This window comes from Leuresthes tenuis, unplaced genomic scaffold (assembly GCF_036924035.1).
Source record: "Leuresthes tenuis unplaced genomic scaffold, fLeuTen1.0.hap1 SCAF_3, whole genome shotgun sequence".
Classification (NCBI taxonomy): Eukaryota; Metazoa; Chordata; class Actinopteri; order Atheriniformes; family Atherinopsidae; genus Leuresthes; species Leuresthes tenuis.
Window position 1 is genome coordinate 36,585,648 of NW_027325357.1, and position 24,590 is coordinate 36,610,237.

The following is a 24,590-nucleotide window of genomic DNA, read 5'->3' on the forward strand; positions in this document are numbered from 1 at the left end:
CAGTAACCTTTGTTGACACCGTTAGGTTCCCAGTTACTCTGCTGCTTCAACAAAACTCCGTTCCAATCACTCGTTCCTTTCTCTCATACACACGCACAAAACGGCTCCTACACACACACACTCAAACCAGCAAGTTGCACCCTCCCCCGCGCACACTCAAAACAGCGCCTCTCACCCTTTCACGTGCACACTCAAAGCGCAGATGCACAGTAAAAATACTGACGCACTTAAAACACACAAAAAAAAAAAAAAAAAACCACAAAATACAATATACATACAGACAATAGGTACCCTTAGGCAGGGACTCTAGCCCCCCTTACTTTTTCTAAGGTTGGGACTTAAACCCACCGTACTTTGGCAGGGACTTTCAACCCTCCTTCCTCTTTCTAACTTTACGTTTGGCAGGGACTTTCAACCCTCCTTCCTCTTTCTAACTTTACTTTTGGTAGGGACTTTCAACCCTCCTTCCTCTTTCTAACTTTACTTTTGGCAGGGACTTTCAACCCTCCTTCCTCTTTCTAACTTTACTTTTGGCAGGGACTTTCAACCCTCCTTCCTTTTTGTAACTTTACTCAGTTGCAACATTCAATATAAAAATATATTACTTACAATTCAGCTGTTCCTTTTTTTTCTTGGTCTCATCCACTGTCCGTTGTAAAACTGCGCTTGGATGCCGTCATTTGTGAGGAGTTCTCCCGGAAAGGGCCTTCTCTGGCGAACGGAGAATTTTAGCCCCGTGCGTCTTTCCTCCGACCTAGTCGGGCTGTGCACAGCTGTGTCTACAGAGTTTCGGCCCTCCCGGTAGAAACCCTCGTACAAAATGTTGGATCCGGCTCGAAGGACCAAAATGTTAGAAAAATTAACTAACAGACAACGGTATGAAACCAAGAAATCCCTCAGAGGCCTCAGAATTTTACTTGCAAGGGGAGAACAACACACGAACCTTCTCTCTGCAGATTCACAAGAGTTCTCCAACGAGTGGTTGCCTCCCTTGCTCTTTTATTAGGTGACACACACACACACATCCATACATACAATCCTCTATATGCCCAGGTCTGGTATATCTCCTGAGTTTGGAGGCATCTCCTTATTTGGGGAGCTATAAAGATAACAATCAGTGGGGAGACAACATTCCTTCTTCGAACACAGTTCTCTTTGTCTCCCAACTTCTCCTTGTGAAGTTTTGATATGAAATGGCCTCTTTGGCTGTGACTTTTATTTAATGATAATAAGCAAACTTTTCTTACACTAGTCTACCTTCCCTCCCCAAACCACAGTTGAAGTTATCCAGATACAGTCGTAAATATCAGCTTCACCCCTCTCCCCCTTAAAGTGCAGCTATCTCATTATAACAAGCCCACCATTGTAAATAGGAATTTAAGAAAACAGGACAGGGTGGTACCTTGCAGCGAGGTCATTTGCAGGTTATACACAGTAACACTCACATTTTGAAACTCAAGCTTATTTGAAGCTTTATTAAAATCCAGCTGAAAATAGATGTGTCTTTGTTAGAAAAATTCTCTGTAAAATTAGGCTCAGAGTCGCTGGATACGATTAACACAGCAAAACATTTATTTCTTGCAAGAAAGAGACAAGTCCGCACAAATCCACACAACCTGTCGGGAAGACCGCTCAGAGTTGTCTCCCGACAAAATGGTGCTCCAGCTATTTATGTTGTTTATGCTTGCTGATCACACAATGTTATGAGAAAAGGCGCTTTTCTCACCATTCATTATTATGGGTAGGAACATTCAATGTTATGGGGAAAGGTGCTTCTCTCCCCATTCCTTGTTATGGGAAGGAACATAAGAGGTGCTTCTCACCAGTTAATATTATGGGAAAGTCTAGTACCAGAGTCAAAACACTTTTGCTTGAATCATAGAAGGTGAACAGATGGAGTGACTCTTCTGTCATAGTATAACTATATAATTTTTCGAACATTCCCTCCTGTTTATGCTATCAAGTATTAAAACTGTACAATTAACATTGAATGTATTTCTATCGTTCGCAGTGCATAGGAGCGAAAAACCCATTTGCTTTATTTACGGGAAAATTCTCCTATGGCCCCATTCTCTCCTTGGCGACTGACCGCTTAGTCACTTTCTCAGTATCAAAGGTCGCACTCCGAACCGTTAATTTCAATGAATGGTGATGGACCTAGGTGTGACCAGCAACCACAAAACGGATACAACCAAAAATACAATGGAAATAAGGACAAAATCAATATAAACTAAAACTATGACTAAATGATTATTGAAATGGAACAAAATTACAATGGAATAATAAAAATGGAAATATGACAAAAACAAAAAATGAAAATAAGAATAATAAATAATAAATGAAAATATGATTATATGCAATTAATAGATAATATGAAATTGATATTAAATGGAAAAATTAATAAAATGAAAAAAATTTATAAAATGAAAAATAATAATAAATGAAAATCAAGAATAGTCAAACAATAATAATAATAATACAATGCAGTTTATTCAGTCCACTCTGCAATCGTCTGCTTCTGGCCGAACATCAGTCCGGCTGGGTCTGGAACTGCTAAGCTATCTTGGAAGGAGAGGTTACTAGCACTTCACTTCCCGGAAGAGGTCTTTACCACCTCTTATTCCCTAACTAATCCTCTTTTAGGACACTTTAGGATATAATTCAGCCATACAGTGGTTGGAGGCTGTAGATTGTTAGACGTTACTTGGTGGAATGAACTCTTCAAATCAGCTTTTCATTCAGTTGGGGTGGAGCGCTTAGCTTCGCCGTCCACCCTTTTGTACACATGTGGATAAAAATTTGTGATTGTTCCGCCATCATCTTGGCATGATGGGAATTCCAGAAACCTGGTCAGTTACCTGACTTTGAGTCCTGTAGTGGTTCTGCTGCTGATGCAGTTCATTTAACCTGTGGACAAATGTTAGCAGGAAGAAGCAACATATCATCTTTACAATGCTCTACATTCAGGAATTGTCTTTTGATAGGTCTAATTCCCATGTTCATTGGTCTTTCATATGAACGCAAAAATAATCATTAAAGAAATCATTGAGAATTCCCTCGGGGTCATTCAAAGTACTTTGAACTTTAAAGGTTATCTGTATCATCGTCTCCATCGTCCACGTGTAGCTCGTTGTCATCATCTCCCTCTACAATAGACAGAGACCAACCCATTCTCCATCATGTCAGTGAAGGGGTCGTTGATTTTCTATCAGCTCTGCAGACTGATGCGAGTTCCTCTTTGTGATTCTGCCATCTGCAGTTCCAAACATTTTAATTGTTCAGCAATGCCTTGTAGATGTAATTTATCCAATAAACATTTTTATTTATTGTTGCCCACCAGAAAAGAAAAGATTCAAAGTCTGTAGTTACTTGATTTCTAGCTTTAAATTCATCTGGGACTCAGAATTCCAATGCTATCCAGGTACACTCTGTTGTTAAATGAACCTCCAGACACAGTTAAATGCTTGAGACATTGCAGCTTCTCACCCAAGGCCTTAAAGTCCCCCCCAGGGAACAGACGGAAAGGCATCAGTAGTTGGGCTATTGTGCAGCTGCCAGTTAGGCAGAAGGACGGACCTCAGTTTCATCTCCCCACACAGCCACCAGAGGTCTGCTCTCATGGAAGTCTGGTTCCGAAACCAAGATGCTGAGTAAGGCAAGGCAAGGCAAGGCAAGTTTATTTGTATAGCACAATTCAACAACAAGGTGATTCAAAGTGCTTCACAGAGACATTAAAACAGAAGAAATAAAAAGCATGATTTAAAATTTAAACAAAAGAAGGAAATAAGAACAATAGATAAAATCAGAAAAAATTATATATATATGAAAAATAAAATCAATAGTTAAAGCATGATTCCGTTTTGAAACTCAAGCTTATTCAAATGCAGCTGAAAATAGATGTGTCTTCAACCTGGACTTAAATACACTGAGTGTTTCAGCTGATCTGAGGCTTTCTGGGAGTTTGTTCCAGACATGTAGAGCATAGAAGCTGAATGCAGCTTCTCCATGTCTGGTTTTGACTCTGGGAACTGATAAAAAACCGGATCCAGATGACCTGAGGGGTCTGGAAGGTTCATAGTGGGTCAGGAGGTCACTGATGTATTTTGGTCCTTGACCATTCAGAGCTTTAAAGTCTATCCTCTGATGGACAGGCAGCCAGTGTAAAGACCTCAGAGCTGGACTGATGTGCTCCACTTTTTTGGTCTTAGTGAGGACTCGAGCAGCTGAGTTCTGGATGAGCTGCAGTTGTCTAACTGACTTTTTAGGCAGACCTGCAAAGATGCTATTACAATAATCAAGCCTACTAAAGATGAATGCATGGACTAGTTTTTCCAGGTCCTGCTGAGACATCAGATCTTTTAGCCTTGATATATTCTTAAGGTGATAGTAGGCTGACTTTGTTATTGCCTTAATGTGTTTGTCCAAATTTAGGTCTGAGTCCATCACTACACCCATATTTCTGGCCTGGTTGGTCGTTTTTAGATTTATAGATTGAAGCTCTGTGGTGACTTTCAATCGTTTATCTTTGGCTCCAAAGACAATTACCTCAGTTTTGTTTTTGTTTAGCTGGAGGAAGTTGTGGCACATCCAGTCATTAATCTCCTCAATGCATTTTCCAAGGGCCTGTACAGGCCCTCTGTCTCCTGGTGACATTGTTATATACATCTGTGTGTCATCTGCATAGCTATGGTAGTTTATTTGGTTGTTTTTTATAATCTGTGCCAGTGGGAGCATGTAGATGTTAAACAGAAGAGGTCCCAGGATGGAACCTTGGGGAACTCCACATGTGATTCTTGTCTGCTCGGATGTAAAGTTACCTATTGACACAAAGTACTTCCTGTTCTCTAAGTATGTTTTGAACCAGTTTAGTACAGTTCCGGAAAGACCAGCCCAGTTCTCCAGTTGTTTGAGTAATATATTGTGGTCAACTGTATCAAAGGCAGCACTGAGATCCAGTAAAACTAAGACTGACATTTTTCCACTGTCTGCATTCAGACATATGTCATTAAACACTTTGGTCAGAGCAGTCTCAGTGCTGTGGTGCTGTCTAAAGCCTGACTGGAAGGTATCATAGCAGTTATTTTGTGTTAAAAAGTAATTAAGCTGTTGAAAAACCGCTTTTTCAATGATCTTACTTATAAATGGGAGATTTGAGATGGGCCTGTAGTTGTTCATTTGCGTCTTGTCAAGATTGTCCTTTTTCAGCAGAGGTTTAATTACAGCTGTTTTTAGTGGCTCTGGAAACACACCTAACGTTAAGGACAAGTTCACAATCAGTAACAGGTCTGACTCCAAAGTCTTCGAGACCCCTTTGAAAAAACCTGTTGGTAGGATGTCTAAACAGCAAGAGGAGGACTTCAGGTGACGTAACATGTCCTCCAGGTCTTTACTGTTAATGGGTTGAAATAGTGTCATGGTGTTTAAACCGGTTTTCGGTGGACACAGTACATATGCTGAACCTGCTGCTGATGTACCAACTGCTTGTCTAATATTTTGGACTTTGTCTATGAAGAATTTGGCAAAGTCATTGCAGGCCATGGTGGAATGGAGTTCATTTGCCACTGACACAGGAGGGTTTGTTAGCCTGTCAACTGTAGCAAATAAGGCCCGAGCATTATGACTGTTTTTGGTGATGATGTCAGAGAAGTAGGATTTCCTTGCATTCCCCAGTTGTAAATTATAAGAGTGAAGTTTCTCTTTATAGATGTCATAATGAACCCGGAGATTTGTTTTTCTCCATCTGCGCTCAGCTTTCCGACACTCTCTTTTCCCATTTTTCACCAGTGTGGAATTTCGCCATGGAGACTTCTTCCTTCCAGAGATAACCTTCACCTTAATGGGAGCAATAGTATCCATAACATTTAACATTTTAGTATTAAAGCTACTGACGTGCTCACTGACTGAACCCCCGGACAGGGCAGGTGTTAAAGAGAAAACCTGGTTAAAGATCTTACTACTGTTTTCAGTTATACACCGTTTTGAGATCACTGCTGTTGAGACATTTGTGTGCACTGAAATCGTACTCTCAAAGAAAACACAGGAATGGTCAGACAGGCCCACATCAGACACAGTAATCTTTGAAATGCTTAGACCCTTGGAGATCACTAAGTCTAGAGGGTGCCCCCTATTGTGCGTGGGTTCTGTTATATGCTGAGTCAGCCCAAAGTTGTCCAGAGTGTTACTCAGGTCTTTAGTCCCTCTGTCCTGAGGATTGTCCATATGGATGTTAAAATCACCAACAATAATTATACAGTCAAAATCAACACAGATCATAGATCGCAGTTCACTGAGGTCTTCAGAAAAATCTGCACAGTATTTCGGGGGCCTGTAAATATTCAGAAACAGGACTCTGGGTGAGGCCTTCAGCTGTATAGTCATATATTCAAAGGACTGAAAACTTCCAGGAGATAACTGCTTACATTGAAATGATTCATTGAATAAGACTGCGACCCCTCCTCCTCTCCTGCTCACTCTGGCCTCGCTGATAAAACTGTAACCAGGAGGGGTTGACTCAATAAGAACAGCAGCACTGTTATTTTGTTCCAACCAAGTTTCAGTTAAAAACATAAAATCCAGTGTGTGCTCAGTGATAAAATCATTAATTAAGAATGTTTTCCCAGCTAAAGACCTAACATTTAATGAAGCCAACTTAAGTGTTTTAGAGTTATTATTTGCCCCCTTGTGTTTGGGAGCAGTCTGTGGCACACAAGGTATGATTAGTGTCTTTAAAGATCTTTTAGAGTGCAACTCTCTGTGTTTTGACTGGGTCACATTTCTCCTTCTGTCACCTAAAAGTACAGAAATTTAAAACCTTCTAATAAACAGGGTTCCAGCTTGTCCTGGGAAAAGTCAAGACTGTCATAATCTTTGCAGCCCGGACATGAGGGGGAGGGGCTGAGCTCCATCGCTTTGGCTGCTCTAGTGGGGGCGAGGCTTAGTGGTGAACCTTTGGCCGCTCTGTTGGGGGGTTTATGGGGGACAAAAAGGGATTGGGCTGGGGGGTAAATCTGATTCCAGAGTTGACCCCCTCCATCATCTGCTCAGTCAATTTCAGGTGAGGGGAGGAGTGAGAAAAGGAGGGTGAGGAGCGCAATGACCTGTCAGGGGTTTGGGGGGCAGGGGAGGGTCCTGGTCCTGGTCCTTAGTGCTGTTGAGAGGGTTTGGGGCAAATAAAGACCCCTCTTCTTGCCTCTGATGTCTCTCCTTTTCAAAGCTCTTCTCAGGTGGGGGCAGATGGAGTTACTCCTCAAGGTTTCTGCTAGGATTTGTTTGTTCCTCTCCATGAGATAACTCCTTGTTTATCTCAGCCTTGGCACCGAGCACAGACGGATGACATAGGAAATAAAATATATTGGAGGTGAATAGTTTCACCCCTGACTTGTTAAAATTAAATCCATTTGCCTTAAAATGATGCCCGCGTTCCCAAAACATTTTTAAATTATTAATAAAATGCACTGAGTGGTCAACACATACCAATAAATGCCATTTATTCAGTGCCAACAACCTGCTGAATCTCTCATCTCTCATCCTCTGACGGGTGGTACAGGTCCACTGATGAATACAGTTACATTCAGCGAGCACACTGTGTTTAATAATCCAAACCTCAGATTGTTGCTTGGACACATCATTTGACCCCATATGCAGAACGATGTTTGTCACAGTTGGATATTCATCTGCAATTTCAAGAATTCTCTCCTTCAGATCGTTCACCATATCCCTAGGAAAGCAGAGGACTTTAGTGTTCTTACCGCACATTCTTTGTACATAATTTACGGCAGAGTCAATCAGAGTTTCAGGCCAAGCCTTTAGCTTTCCCTGTGGCCTTTCACTTTTCAACAGGTTTTCAGTCCTTAACTTGCTGTTTTGGGATGGATGGTCATCCAATAGAGATCCAGAGTCCTTCAACAGTGGAGCAAGTCTGTTCTGCAGTTTCACACTCAGTTGTTTTGGAGGTTTGTTGTTAACCTTCCCATTCACAGATGTCCAGTCCTGTTTCCTCCTATGTACAGGGGCAGAAGAGCTCCTCTGTCTCGTAGTGAAGGCCAGTCGGTTTCAGGTCCTCCCACTTTCAGGAGACATGATTTACATTTTGGTTTTGCACCGAGACAGTTCCAGGGAGGATTATTATTCGATGATTTACTATAATGCACGGAGTTTACTTTCTTGTTTGTGTTATCTGTGCTCCTTAGCTGTGTGTTAGCTTGCTCATCTCCACTGTTTTGAATCAATGGCAAGGTTGTTTAATTTCCACACAGTTAATTTACTTCTAAGCGATGAATTTTTGTCTCCAGTATTGTAATTTTCTGCAGGAGGATGTAGTAGTCATCTGTGGAGAAGGGAGGCATCTTGTTGCTAGTTAGCCTAACGGTTAGCACCTTTCCAGGCTATTTAGTTTTAGCTGAGTGCGAGGTGCCCAGACACTGTAAATCAGGCTTCAGCTATGCGTAGGCCATGCACACGGAGTCGCTGGCTCACCAGATAAAAAAGAACATAAAATGATTAGAAATTATTTAAAAAGGTCTTAGTTCACTTAAAAGAAAAATAATAAAATTATATCTAAGACTTGTGCAAAGAAGTAGAATGATTTAAAAGCAAATAAAGCAATAGGCAGCAGGAGGAAGCAGAGACACGTCTGCAATCTCCAGAAGCAGAAGAACAGACTCACCTGTGACCTCTTATAATATCTCCTGTGGTCAATTCATGATCCAATTTTAATTCTCTTCTTAAAATATTTTCTATACTGAGGCCTAAGATAACTCCAAAGAGTTCTAAGCAGATATAATAATGATACTAACACATATCTTAAAATGCACCCCTATAGAACTGGAATATATTTTTTTTGTTTTTTTGAGATACTTATTGATTCCACTTTCAATCTTTCAGCGACAGCCTTTTTGTGTGGAGTTTGCAAGTTCTCCCTGTGTATGCTTGAGTTCTCTCTAGGTTTGCCAATGCTAATTGGGAGGGCCATTAACATTCTTGAGTCAACATTCCCACATAAGAATGCTAAAGGGCTTCCTACGATTAAGTTCCACATTAATCTACACTTGAGTTTGCTACACCTGTTTACCCTCATCACTCATCTGGGTTTACCAGGTCATTACAGCAGTCTTCTCCACTATATATAATATACTTGAACATAGCGTTTGCTATGCCCAATCCATGACTCACACAAAAGTCCAATAACAAAACACCACTCAGATTCAGATTGGAGAGGATGTTGCTCCAACATTGCCCACATGGGTGTCACGTCAATAGGGTTGGGGGGTGTGTGACGTGGTGGCGTTAGGACCCGGATGCAGATATTTCCAAACAACAACTTGATTTATTTCAAAGGTAAAAAAATAACACAAAATGCGGCTGAGCCGGCATACAAAAACTTAACTATGATTATGAAAAAAAAACTTGACTATGACATAACAGAAACTAAGACTGTGGAAAAACCACAAGGAAAAGCCTGACTTGGCATGGGGTAAATGACGGTGAGGATCTGGCAAAAGAACATGGAAAAACCTGAGACTAAATACTGAGGGGAGGTGATTGGTGAGTGAATGCAGCTGAGACAAAACACAGGTGATGTGGGTGAAGCTGTTGACCAGGGCAAGAGTCACTGAGGGAAAAAATATGTCTAAACTAAAGACGAACCAAACACTTTACCTAACAAAACTAACAAACATGACAATGGGTACTGAAGTCTCCCGGGAGAACAATGAAATCCCCAGTTGAGATCTTCTAGGACACCCCTCATGGACTCCAAGAAGACCGGATACTCTGAACTGCTGCTTGATGCATTAGCAAAAACCACAATCTTCCCTCCCATAATTTGCAGCCACAGAAAGTTGACCCTCTCGCTCATCAGGGTAAATACCAACACCAAGGTATTCAGCAGGGAGCTTGTAAGTATTCCATCAACCTCCTATAATGACCGCCTTCAATGTTTTCCTCCATAGGTGATATCTTGTGGCTTTTTTGAGCTGAGCCTAGCTGAGCCCCAGATGCAGGGCAGGCAGTATACATGTGTTTTGTGGACATGGAGAAGGCTTACAACTCTTTTCCTTATTGGATTCTTTGGGGGTTGCTGTGGAAGTATGGGGTACCAGAGCACCTGTTACCAGCTATTAGGTTCCTGTATAAGCAAAGCAAGAGAGCAGTGTTAGCATTCTTGGTACAAAGTTGAGCTTGTTAACAGTGTGTTGAACTCTGCCAACTCAACCCATAGTCACCAATTCTGTTTATGGATTTATGGAAATTAAAGGCGTAGTCAGAAAGAGGAGGGTGTCTAGTTTGGGAACATCAGGGTTGCGTCTTTGCTCTTTGCTGCGGATGTGGCTCTGTTAGCTTCTTCAAGTCGTGACTTTGGGCACACACTAGAATGGTTTGTAGCTGAGTGAGAATTGACCAGAATTAAAAGCAGCCCCTTCAATTCAAAGGCCACAGTTCTCAACAGGATAAAGGTGGAGTGCTCCCTCTGGGTTGGAGATGGGTCTTTGCCTCATTCAATTCAATTCAATTTTATTTATATAGCGCCAGATTACAACAATTGTCATCTCAAGGCACTTAAATAGTATAATCCGATTCATGCCAATTGGAATTCAAATAATCATAATCCAATGAAATCCAATTAATTGATTTCAAAATAATCCAATTAATTCATGTAGAGCCAATTCAAAAACAATATCCTAGCTAAGGAAACCAACAGATTGCACCAAAACTTGTCTTCAGTCCAATCTCCCATTCTGAGCGTGCCTGAGGCGACTGTGGAAAGGAACGACTCCCTTTTAACAGGAAGAAACCTCTGGCAGAACCAGAACCAGGAAGAAACCTCTGGCAGAAGCAGACTCAGGAAGGGTGGCCATCCGCCTTGACCAGCTGGGGTTTGAGAATACAGAAAAGAGGGGGGAAAAACACCATAACACCATTCAAAGGATATCTGTTGGAACAGGGAAACACAAGTTAATAACCACAATAATGTCACATATACATAATATCATTTGAGAAATTAAACGGGGAAAAAGAGAGCAAAGTGAGGAAAGGTGTGACAGATGAGGTCCCCCAGCAGTCTAAGCCTATAGCAGCTTAACTATGGGATGTTTCAGGATCACCTGAGCCGTCCCTAACTATAAGCTTTATCAAAAATGAAAGTTTGAAGCCTAATCTTAAAATTGGAAAGGGTGTCTGCTTCCCGGACATACACTGGCAGCTTATTCCACAGAGAGGGGCCTGATAACTGAAGGCTCTGCCTCCCATTCTACTTTTAGAAACTCTGGGAACAACAAGTAAACCTGCAGTTTGGAAGCAAAGTGCTCTGTTAGGAAAATATCTTACAATGAGATCTTTAAGATATGATGGAGCTCGGTCATTAAGAGCTTTATATGTGAGGAGAATAATCTTAAATTCTATTCTGAATTTAACAGGGAGCCAATGAAGAGAAGATAAAACTGGAGAAATATAATTGAAGCTATAACAGCTCCAACTCTTCTGGGCAAGCTTTCTACAAGATTTAGGAGTGTGTTTAGGATTTTTTGACCATTTTTCCAGAATCTCAATTGTGAGGTCAGACACTGCCAAGCTGCTCCAGGAACACCCTACTCTTGTTCCGCTTACAAGACATCCAGCTAGGGTTGAGCTCTTACATTATAGCACATTGTAGGCATTGTAGGAGGAATTGTAGGATGAAACATCAATGATGTTGTGGAAGATGACTAGAGGCCAGCAGGCAGTCATCTTTCTGCAGCTGTATGTTCCAATCACTTTGTCTAGGTTGTCCACACCTCCTTTGTTACAATTGTAGTCTAGGATGATGGCTGGCTTCCTGTCCTTGCGATTGCTTACTTCAGCCACTGTGCGCAGTGTGCTCAGGAGTACCACATTCTTGTTTTTCTTTGGGAGGTAGGAAATTATAGTGGTGGTGGACGTGAAGGCAAACTTTGATGAGAAGACATCTCTCCCCTTTGATGAAAGCAGTGCAGGTGAAACCTCGGCCTCTGTGCCTAACATGGTGATCTTCCTCTGCAGGAGCTTCTGTCCCAATTCGTAAGAGGTGAAGAAAGTGTCACATGTGACATTGCGACCCCTCAGTCCTAGTCCTGTCATGCATCAAGCACAATCCGCATCCCCTGGTTCTTCTCTGGGCCTCCATTGGTCGACTTCCCGATGTAGACTTGCATCTTCCAGGCGTAGCTAGATTTGGCGTTGCAGGTCACTCGTGACTTGATCCCCTATTTCACTGGCTTGCTGGACATGTATTGTCGGAAAGGATGACAACCTTTCATTCATTAAAAGAGACAAAAGAGACAAATATCGGTGATTTCTATCTGGCAATCACTTTTGTTACAACCTCTGAATGGAACCAGTTGCTCATCATCTGTTACGTCAGACCCTGCGTTTTAGAGGTATGGCAGCTGCTCCTCCCACTTGTCCCAGACCTCTCTTATGGCTGCCAGTTTCTCTGTTGCACGTATTACGTCTCTCGTGCCCTTCCACTCTCTGCATGCGATAGACTAGCTGCAGCCTAACCTCGGTACCTGCATACACCTGGTAAATGTTCCATAAACAACCTCCATATGTTCGGAAAGCCTGCAGATTTGTCATCTCCGGGATAATTCTTTTCTATTTCCAGTGTGATGAACAGGTAGAATATTGAGGCAATGTCATGGGCATGGGAAACGGCACCCATTGTGGGTCCTGGGGTCATCTCCATGACCTTTTGTTCTACCATCCTGCACTGTTTGTGATATGCTACTGAGGACCATGTTATTTTTCCATTTTTTGAAAGGACAGTCTGTATTACAGCTTGAGGGTTTCTTCTTGATCTTCTTCTTCTTTTTGGTCTCTTTTCCTCTTCAGAATTAGTGTAGTCTTGCTTGACATTTAAAGAAATCTGTTTGAGGACCTGTTCAACTGTGAAACGCGAAGCCATGACTGCAGCACATCGAAGAAGACGATGTTTCCAAACAATATTAGTAGTGTGTTTTCGTACAGCTTTCATGGCAAATGTGAATAAAGACAGCATTTCACTTTTGTAATATTGGGGTCAGTCTGGGAAAATCCTTGTGTTTCAAGTGTAATAAAATCACTGCTGGGCAAATGAGACAGGTTGTTTTTCAAGGCAAGCCTTTACTTGTGTGATTACGCCAGCCAGACGGTGGCAGTGGACTATAGAACACATTAGTATGATGGTTCGATGCAGGAATAAGTTGTATCCCGAGGCTGTCCACATTTCATAATATTTAATCAAACGTCCTCATGTATAATTCATGTATAATTCATGCGGTTCACCGACCGAGATCCTCTTCCAATGACACTGTCTCGGCGCCCTCGTCCGTCCACTCCTGCAAGGGATAAGAAGTTTACAAAGGACTTTCTAAAGCTCTCTACAGGGCACATAATACATGAGTGCAAAACTTACATTCTGTCCGGTAGTGGTGTTTCATGAATGGCCAGGTGGATATAATGGAATGTAAATGTGAAGTGGAAAAGAGCAGCCCTGGAGCAGCTACTGCAGATGTTGTCTCACTCAGTGGCGGGTTGCTGTGATCCCCGAGGACAACGACAGGGTTGTAACTGAATGCAATTGCGCAGAATCTATGAGCAGGTACAAAAAAAAAAAAAACTAATGCAATCAACGCAAGTGGGCTTATAACATATTCAACAGAGGGGTTTATCCACAGCAGGTCTTGATTCCAGACAAAAGTTAGGCCAGCAGCAGCTAAGCTCAGTGGCAGGTCGTTGTGACTTTGGAGGATAATGGGAGGGCTGTAACTGATTCCACTGAGTCCAGACAAAAACTAGGTGAGCAGCAGCTAAGCTCAGGGGAGGGTTGTTGTGACCCACAAGGACATGTATCAAAACGCAAAAGTAGTCAGTTTCTTTCTCTTCATTTGACCTCACACACCTAAATTTCTCACAACTTTCAAGAACAAAAAAATACACTTTAATATGCACAGTCAACAGTGCTCATCATTAATCATGCCCTTGTCTATAATTACATTTTTTTTTTCCCTTTTCCAAAACTCCATATGACAAAAAGCAAAAAAGCCTTTTATGTATATCATCAGAAGACCACTGTTTCAAGAGCAAGCATTAGAGCTCGTCAATTCAAAATGTCAACCTTGTTTCATCCTCAAACAAGGCATGCGCTATTGTGTGGCACTGTGACCTCAGGATTTTGATATAAAGCCTAATATTTCCACAGCCCACAAAGAATAAAGAAGTACACATTAATAAAGTTCATTATCACTTAGACCTATTTTCTACAGAAGGTTAACTGCACTGGTGTCTCTCAGCAGTGCACTTGTGTACCAGTAAATAGCTTTAGAATTAGATAGGCGCCAAAGTCAGGTTTCCATACAATGACTTAATGAGGTCTAAAGCAGTGGTAGCTGGGCCATGGCAAGGCCTGCAAGCACACTCCTGGACACAACACATTCAAATGGACAGCAGCCACTCAAGTGGCTAATTTGGAGAGTGGCAATCATAGAACACAACAAACATTGCACCTACTGTGTATCATCGACCTTGACTCAAATGCCAACACACACAAACACAAACACATGCTCGGAGGGAGAGAGAAAAACAAAGAGAAGAGAAGAGGAGGGAGAGGAAAAGCAGACACTACATGGAGCCGCAAGGCATCACATTAGCACACACTGGCCTCTATTTTATCCCCTGTGGTCTTTGTCAGTGTTGCCTTTTTACCAGTTGGGAGCCGACAGAGACTGGGTGAAATGTGTGTGATGGATTGATTTTAGAAACACCCTATGACTCTGACCTTTTGTTTGGCAAAATTGAAAAGTGGATATCTTGTGTCAACCATATCTCATTAACACCTTGGTCAGAACTTTTCAATTATATATTTCCTTGCTTTTTAAATTTATTTTGCAAACCAACAAATTGAGGCTAAACACACAAAGTAGCAGTGAATTCTAAGCTATAATTTGATAGCTGTAGCAATACAAAAGAAGCGTATCTTCCATCAGATGTACCTGAAACAGACTAAAAACCTTGACCGAAACATTTCTTCTGTCTATATTTATCAAAGATAAACCTTTAAGTAGAAAACTTCAAACCTGTCAAATAATTTCTCCTTGGTATGTGCTGTCACTTCTGCATCTAATTTCTTCCCTTCCATTTCAAATCCCCCCCCTGTTTCAGATAACCTGTGCAACGGGAAGTTCCACAAACACCTACAAGACCTGTATGCTCCACTGGTAGTGAGATACGTGGACTTGATGGAGTCATCCATTGCTCAGTCCATTCACAGAGGCTTTGAAAGGGAGTCCTGGGAACCTGTTAAGTAAGAATGCCCTCATTTACGTGTATTTCTTCTCCTAAATTAAAGATGTGCATTTATCCATTTGATTTTGCTTTTATATAATATAATATAAGTATGAACAGTATGAAGAGTCTCAAAGCACTTGTTGCTGGTATAACATTTGTCAGAGATCTCATTTCTTGTCATATTATGGATGTATAATATTAGCAAAAATAATAAATGATACTGATGATACATTTAAAACTCAAACATAGAAGTGAGAATGTTTTACAAGTACGGTATTACTTAAAACTAGATCTAATATACAGTATGTACTAATAGTACTAATAGTAATTGAAGGTACCGAGAAGCTAACTACTTGTTAAGGTTTATGGTCATAATGTTTTGGATGAGTTTAGTGTATGACATTGATAATTATTCAGTACTGACGTAAATAATTTTCATTCTGATTTCAAATATCAAGAGGAATAATTATGACCTACAGTTACTCTAGATACACTAGAGTAATATATGAATACAAGATGAGACCTAGGTCTCCTTAAAATTCTAAATTAATGTATTCAGAGACAGATAGATATATAATTTGAAATTTTGCTGGCTGTTTTATGCTTCCATTTCAACGCCTAAGCTTCCCTGAGTTACTTGGTGTTGTAGTACCTTGTGCTAAAACTTAGTTTTTTCCAGACTACTGGGACCAGACTTTATTTCAGAACTGTAATGGTCTTGTTACTGTAAATTGTACAGAGATAACCTAGCAGATATCCTAGCAGTTTTCAACTTTACGTTTCAAAATGTTTTCCCATCCATCCAACTATTAATTATTTTCTACTTGTCCAAGATCTGGGAGGGAAACCCATATGTCCCTCTTCCCAGCAGCACTCACCAGCTCCTTTTGGGGGATCCCAAGGCATTTCTAGTCCAGATAGGATATGATTATGTTTATGCATTTTTCCAGATATTTTAATTCAAAGCAACTTAAACTGGTAGGCAGGTAGGGTAAGGGGGTGTTGCCTAAGTAAGTCCTACTGGAGGTAGTACCTTTCACACAGGGGATTTGAACCCAGGTCATCCAAATGAAAGGTGGCAATCTTACCAGCTATCCCAGCTGTAATTGTTTCAGCATGTTCTGGGCCTGCCCTACAGCCCCCTCCCAGTTGGACATGCCTGCAAAAAAAAGGGGGGCAACCAGATCAGAGCTCCCTCTGGATGGTCAGGCTTCTCACCCTATCTCTAAGACTTATTGAGATTTTTATATCAGTTTGTGTTTTTATGCATTTGGCAGATGCTTTTATCCAAAGTGACTTACAGGTAGTCAGATAGGGTAAGGGGGTCTTGCTTAAGGACCCCTACTGGAGGTAATACATTTCATGCAGGGGATTTGAACCCAGTTGTCCCACAGGAAAGGTGGCAATCATACCACTACACTATCCAGTCCTTTTGAACTAAGACTGAACCCTGCCACCCTCCGATGGCAATTAATTCCAGCCACTTGTATCCGTGATCTCATTCTTTCTGTCATGACCCATATCTCATATCCATTGGTGAGGGTTGGAGCACATTAACATACCGGTGCAGCCCTCGCAACTGCTGATAAAGCCCAATCCACCTGTCCATTTCTTGCTCCAATTTGCCATCACTTGTGAACAAGATGCCAAGATGCTTGAATTCCTTGAGGTAGAGATTCATCCCTGAAAATTTCAGATAATTCCACCTCCTTCTGGTTGAGAACTATGGCCTTGGATTTAGAGGAACTGCTCCAGTCCGCACCATAGGTCATGGCTTGAATAAATCAACAGAAAAAAACACGGATGCAACCCTGAGGTTCCTAAACCAGACACCCTCCTCTTCCCAACTACACCTCCAGTCCATGAAAATCACAAAGAGGATCCTTGAAATGGAGCAGCCCTGGCGGAGTCCAACATACAGAGTAAACCAAGAATGCTGACACAACTCCCATGACCCCCTCAGTAACTCTGCGAGGGTAAAGATCTGGTCCTCTGTTCCTGACCTGAAAAACCACACTGCTCCTGCTGATCTAAGGTTCAACAATTGGCCAGGATCTCCTCCGCAACAATCTTGAGGAAACTTTTTCCAGGGAGGCTGAAAATTCTGTGGTTTTACAGCAGAAAGTCGTGGAATACAAGAATAGAATATACTTTATTGTCATTGCACACTAGGATACAACACAATTGTGGGTGTTCCACATAGGCTTGTGTACTGAAAAAACCCCAAAATGAAATAAAATAAAATAAAACACATTGACTCAGGGCTTTGTGCAGAGTAATGGCGATGGCGTCCTCCATGGACTCTGTAGGCGAACTGGTAGGGGTCGAAGGAGGGAGGAAGGCAGTCCCTGATAACATTTTAGGGAAACCAGTCACTCCAGGCACTTCAGAACTACAGGTGTAAACACTATGGGTTTGTAGTCACTGAGGCTGTCTATGGCAGTTTTTTGGGAATGATGATGGTGGAGGCCTTCAGACAGTAACATGTGTCAGGGACATGGTTGAACAGCTTGGTGAGGATCCCTGCCAGCTGGTCTGCACGTCCTTTGACCACTGCCCCTGGGATGCCTTCCAGTCCAGCAGCTTTCCTGGGGTTCACTGCTCTCAGATATTTCCTCACCTCATTTTCATTTTTTTGTAATTTACTTTTTATTCATTTTTCTTTGGTACAAGACAACATACATGCGCCAACTGGACACAACACATATAACATGGGGGAGATCTGAGTGTTAATTAAGACAACAGAGTCAGCATAAATACAGTATACACACATAGACACATGTACCCACACCCTTACTTATCTTGACAGCTCAGTCAGTTTACACATAGTACTCGCATATAGACACATATTCACATATTCACATAAATACACACCCTACCCACTCCTACTTGTACAGCATGTGTGTTTATATACCATATCTTTGTTTTTCCGTGGGCACCTACATCTAAACTAAAAAAAACATAAAGATTATGCACTTGGGAAGGGAAAAAAATTCTAAATTTGGAAGATATGACCTTGCTAATGGTTTGCCGATTATACAAAATCAGGTCTTAAACTTGAAACATAAGAGAGCCATTTTGACCAATTTTCTTCGAAAATAACAATTTGCTATCTCAGCCTAAATGTAATCCTCTCCATCACGTATGTATTATATATTATATCAATCCATTCATTTTTTGTTGGTTTGTCCTTGTTAAGCTATTTTCTGGTCAAGGTCTTTTTGCCTCCCACTAATAAAACCCCTAACAGGTATTTATCCTGCTTTATGTATTTTAGTCCATTCAAATCACCAAGATACATGATTTTAAAGTTTAAGTACATTTTCCTTTTAAAAACAGCTTACAGGACCCCGTGGACATCTTTCCAAAATGGAGCCACAGAGGGACAACCCCAAAAAATATGATAGTGGTTTGCTAATGTATTTCCACAGGACCTCCAGCAGGCAGTCTGATTTGAATGGTTAGTCTTTTGCGCCGGAGTGCTAAAGAATCGAGTCGCATTCTTCCAGCTGAATGCCCTCCAGGAGGGGGAGCTTGTCACTGTCCATTGCTGTTTGCAGATCCTGTCCCACTCTTCCTGTGATAATGTGAGGCTTCCCTCTGTTTCCCATCTTTCCTTAATGTACAGGGTATGGTCATTTTTTAGATTTTGGAGAGCCAAATATAGTTTAGATATTATTTTTTGGAAGGTAGCATTCTCTTAAGCCCTTTGAAAAATGTTCACAATTTCTTCCCTCCCAGAGGTAACATCCGTTGGGAATGTTTTGTCCTTATCTCATTTTCATTGAGAGAGAGGGTAGGGGTGTAGTAATCTTAGAGAGGCAGTGTGTGCAGGTATGTGGTGGTCTTGAAGCAAGCAAAATAGCTGTTCAGCTCATCTTCCCTTGTGCTGCTGTAGCTGCTGGAGAATGGGGGGGAGCTCTGAACGCTGTAGTTGGTTGTTTATACTTTATGTTGAAAAAGATAGTATCTGTGTGTGTCTTGAGGTCCTGATGTTCAAAGATTGTCCACTCTGTGCAGGCAAAGCAGTCCTGTAGCTGAAGGAGAGTACTTTCAAACCAGGTTTTGACTATGGTCATGGTTTTTTTGTGCTTGGCTTTGTTTGTCGACTGAGGGGGGTGTAGGCTGGTATGAAGAGCAGAGACAGACGGTCTGATTTTCCAAGGTGGGGGAGGAGCATGTTTAATGTTGGAATAAATATGATCAAATGTCTTATCCTTGGTTGCTATGTGCCAGCCTTATCGACAGAACATTTTTAGTGATTTTTAGGGATCTGCTTTTTATTTACATTTCATTTTATTTTTATTTTTGGACAATGTGCATTGCTACCAGTAGATTAGTGTACACAAGAGAGGAACTGTTGGACAAGCTGTACCGTGGATGCAGAGTTGGAGCAAAACTAAAGGGAAAGAGGCACAACAGGAGGTGGAGGTACAAGCCTTTTGTATCCTCCTACCTGCCTGGCTTTGCACAGTATGTGGACTGTCCAACACGTGGAGAAAGGACATTAGGTCTGTTCTATGCTAATGTGAAGGATGCTTACAGGGCAGTGTCTCTTCCACCACTGGGTAGATCTTTAGTAGAACAGCATGGTCTATCTACAACCCACATACAGATCTTGTGTTCAAAGACTTTCTGTTACTACCAGATCTTTCAGGAAGTGGTCACCAGAGGTGCGTGATGCATTGAAAGACTGCTTTGATGTCACAGACTGGGAATGTTCTGCTGGAGGAAGAAGAAATGGACATTGACATGGACAGGAGGGTCAGTACCATCACTGACTACATTAACTTCTGGAGGGACTCTGTGATTCCAGTGAGGACTATAAGGTGCTATCCAAATAATAAACCATGGATCACCAGTGACATCAAAGACCTCCTGAACCAGAAAAATAGGGCACTCCAGAAAGTGGTTTTCTGGCTTCTTCTGTCCAGCGGTACCTCCACCTCTACGTCAGCTTCCACGGCCAGGCCTCCTTAACCAAGCTGCACCTCCACCTCAAGGCTGTACGTGAACTTTTTTAGCACAGAGCACTAGTGCTACAGAGGCTGACAGCTTTTTAGCACAGGACCAGAGAGTTGTAGCACTCGCTAAAAATGCCTGTCACCTCTACAGCTTTGTCGCATCGAACTTTAGCCAGGCCAGGGCCGGAGTGGGACTCATTTTCAGCCCTGAAGTTTCATGCCTCAGACCGGCCCACTTTAGATCACAAGCTATTATTAAATTCATGTAATTATGACCTTACATTTGATATAGAAAACACATTTTGACTTAACCAATTAAGATATTTTCAATGGCAAAATATGCAGGTTTAATTCATATTACTTTCATCCTATTTCCTTTCAATTGTGGGCTTTATGTATTTGCTATCTTACTTTTAATGATAAAAGTATAACAGGTCACTACTATCGTTTGGGCATAGAAAGTGGTTAGGGGGGCAAATGACTCAGAAAAAATGGATGAATTACAATCACGGATTGCCTACAATTGCCTCATCAATGGGTGTTGACTGCTGATCATGTTAGCATTAATGACTCAACTCCCTCTGACTATTTAAATGTTCATGTTCCTCGAACCACAGGCAGAGGAGGAGGAGTGGCAGCTATCTTCAGATCAGGGTTAGTAATCAATCCTAGACCCAAGATTAGTTTTAGCTCTTTTGAATCTCTGATTTACAGTTTTTCCCACCCAAAGTGCAAATCATAAAAATCTCTTCTATTTGTTGTTGTGCATCGTCCACCTGGCCCTTATTCTGAGTTTCTGTCTGAATTCTCAGAGTTTTTATCGCAGTTAGTTCTGAGTACAGATAAAGTCATTGTAGTGGTGGACTATAATATTCATGTAGATGTTGAAATTGACAGCCTTAATGTTCTCAAAGTGTGCACAGACCTGCTCACTCTTTTAATTATACCCTCAATCTTGTGCTGACCTTTGGCATTGAGAGTGAACAGTTAATGGTATTTCATCATTATCTGACCATTTTTTGATTACGTTTGAGTTTACATTACTTGACTATGCAGTATCTGAGTATAAGTTTATTTATGTAGGTGTCAGAGAATGCTGTAACCAAATTTAAATAATTCATTCCATTATGATTTTCTTCACTGCCATGTAGAACAACAGAGGACAGATACCTAAACTTGATTGTCTTATTGAACAATTTCAGTGTGTAGAATAGAATATAAATGTATTGTCATTGTCCTCAGATACAATGAAATTCAGTGTACTCAGTTATGGACTCATTAAAAGAAATATATAATGCTTATTGAAATAAAGATCAGATCAGATTTATTGTCATGCATACAGTCAGTCGTAACAGGGAGGTAGACTGACACTCCTCCAGCTGTCAGTTTCACCAATCTTTCTGAGTGGCGAGAGTGGGAATCAAACCTTCTGATTATTGGATGACCCACTCTAACCACTGAGCTGCTGCTGGTACAATAAAGTAAGAACATTCTCACTGTCTTATTCATGCAGTTACATTCATGTCATTCAACCACTATGCCATCATCTTAGTGCCATTGTATGCATTAGGAATTAAAAACACAGTGCAAAATGGAAAGTGCAGAGCATTTGTACAAGTGCAAGTATTGAGGTTACTGACTGATGCTGACAGATGTTAGTGGGTTTCTTTTCAGATCGGAATTGAGAATGGTGATGCTCTGATGAACTGGTAGCGTTTCCCTGAGGGAAACAGATGGTTGGCAAGATGGAATGAGTCTTTCAGAATGTTGTGTGCCTTCTGCAGGCTTCGGGAGTTGAAGATGGTGTCCATGGTAGGAAACTGTTGGTTTATGATATTGTGGGCATTTTATTATAATCCTCTGCAGCGATTTCCTGTCTGTTTCCTAATGTTCTATACTTCCATACCAAGACAGGATGCCGTAGGTGAGAACACTCTCTATGGAGCAGTGGTAAAAGGCTTTCAGGTGATGTTGTGAGAGGCTCTACTGAGTGTGCAGAGAATGGCCACTGCTGTGCTTTCATAACTATTACTGTGGTGTTTGTTGTCCATGATAAGTTTTCTGAGATGTGTGTTCCCAAGTATTTATAGCTAGCCACTCTCTCTACCCTCGCCTCGTTGATGTGTAGTGGTGTGTGGGTGTCCTGCTTATTTTTTATCATAGATGATCAGCTCTTTTGTTTTTTAATGTTGAGGCTCAGGTTGTTCTCTGTGCACCACTTTGTCAGCCTTTGTACCTACTCTCTGTAAGCCAGTGTTTCTCAATTCCGGTCCTCATGATCCACTGCCCTGCACGTTTTCGATGTTTCCCTCCTTCACCACACCTGATTCAAATAATCAGCTCATCATCAAGCTCTGCAGTGGCCTGATAAGGAGACATTCATTTGAATCAGGTGTGGTGGAGGAGGGAAACATTGAAAACGTGCAGGGCAGTGGGTCATGAAGACCGGAATTGAGAAACACTGCTGTAAGAAGATTCATCACCTTTGGTGATCAGTCCCACTACAGGTGTCACTTGCAAATTTCTCTATGGTGTTGGTATTGTGTGATGAAGTGTAGTCGTGTGTACAAAGAGTAAAGAAAAGGGCTCAGCATGCAGTCCTGTGGTGCCCCTGTGCTGGGTGTCAGAGTGGGGGAAGAGATGTGGCCCCATTCTGACTGCCTGTGGTCTGTTTGTCAGGGAATCCTTAATCCAAAGGCTGCGGTTGACGGTCATGGAGATGGTGTTGTCTGTTGACCTGTTGGCTCAGAATGTAAACTGGTGGGGGTCCAGGGTGGGTGGCGGGGCAGTTTTGATGTGTAATTATGAAGTGTCTTTCAAGACACTTCATAATTACAGGTGTCAGGCTACAGGTCTGTAGTCATTGATGGATGATATAAAATACTTTTTTGGGAGCTGGTAATATGGTGGATGTCTTCGGGCAGATGCGTACAGTGCACTGTGATAGTGAGAGGTTGAAGATATTTGTGAATACTTTACCCAATTCTACAACACAGTCTTTGAGGACCTGTCCTGGGCAGTCGTCTGGGCCAAGTGCCTTCCACGTGGAGTATGCAGATGACTTCTGCAGGTGAAGGATGAGGGTCCAGCTGCTGGTTTCTGGAGCCGGACTGATGGTTGTCATACCCTCCACCTCGAAGTGGGCGAAGAACCGGTTCAGCTGTTCCACCTCCCAGGCGCTTATGTTGGTGATGCTGCTGGTGTGGTTTTGCTTGGTGATGTGCCGTATCCCCTGCCATGACTGGTGGGTGGGTCAAAGTTGCTAAAGAGGTTCTCAATTTTCTGCTTGTAAGCTGCTTAGCATCCTCTTCAGGTTTGCCCTGGCGGACTTGTACAGCTGCATATCACCAGATCTGAAAGCAGTGGTGCGTGCCTTTAGCAGGAGCTGGACATCCCTGATCATCCACAGCTTGTTCTTGGGAAACACATAGATCTGATTTGTAGTAGTGATATTGTCCATGCAGCATTTGATGTAAAACAGAACAGAAGAGGTGTAAGTGTCAATGTCTTACAATTAAATACTCCACGTCTGGTGAGCAGTAAGTGTCCATTGTCACAGCATTTGTGCACCAGTTGGTGTTTGTATAAACACAAAGTCCCCCTCCTCTGCTCTTACCAGAGTCTGATGTCCTGTCGGCTCAGGGCGCATAGTTTGATAGCCTCAGCCAGGGTGGTTGGGGTCAGCCACGTCTCTGTGATCGCCATAACACAGCAATACTGGATGTTTTTTTTGCGTGGAGAGGGTAAGTTCCAGCTCCTCAACCTTGTTGGGAAGTGATCTTGCATTCATGACGAAGAGGCTTGGTAGTGAAGGTCTGTGTGGTTGTCTACTTAGCCTAGCTGTTACTCTGGATCGGCAGCCCCTTTTCTGCCTGCATTCTCGACGTCGCCTCCATCGCTCCCTGGTTGGGAGAGTAATCCATGGGGACCCCAGTGGTCTGACGAGCTCTGTTGGCATGTCGTGTCCTGTGTTTGTGTGGCTTGAAATACAGCTGTCTTGCATCGAACCAATTCTAAGTAGTTTATTTTAGCTGTATCTGACATATGGCAGTAAATATGTGGCGTTTAATAAACAGTAAACTGCCAGTAAACTGATTAAAGAGTTCCGATACATGGAGTGCTGAGCGCGCCACCATCTTGGAACCTGATTGGACAGTGCTGCCTCTCTGAAAATGAAGGCAATCGGTCAGAAGAGGTCGGTTCCTTGGTATAATTCACAGCTGCATGCTTTAAAGCAAACTGCAAGAAAGTTGGAAAGAAAATAGCATCCCTCTAACTTAGAAGAGTATCAAATAGTCTGGAAAGATAGTATAAAAACACATTTTTTATTTAAAAAAACTACTCTCG

The 24,590-nt window shown here is 41.9% G+C and overlaps 1 protein-coding gene across 3 annotated transcripts in view; it reads left to right on the forward strand.

Annotated features, from left to right (window-relative positions):
• The window catches only part of LOC140303956 (calcium-dependent secretion activator 1), a 628,956-nt gene that overhangs the window by 418,960 nt on the left and 185,406 nt on the right, over nucleotides 1-24,590 (forward strand). For all 3 annotated transcript variants that reach the window (XR_011915223.1, XM_072382952.1, XM_072382951.1), the window contains exon 18: nucleotides 15,154-15,295. Coding sequence is in view for 2 of the 3 variants with exons in the window: in XM_072382952.1 (XP_072239053.1) it covers nucleotides 15,154-15,295 (142 nt within the window). In the remaining variant the exon portion in view is untranslated. The remainder of the gene's footprint in view (nucleotides 1-15,153; nucleotides 15,296-24,590) is intronic.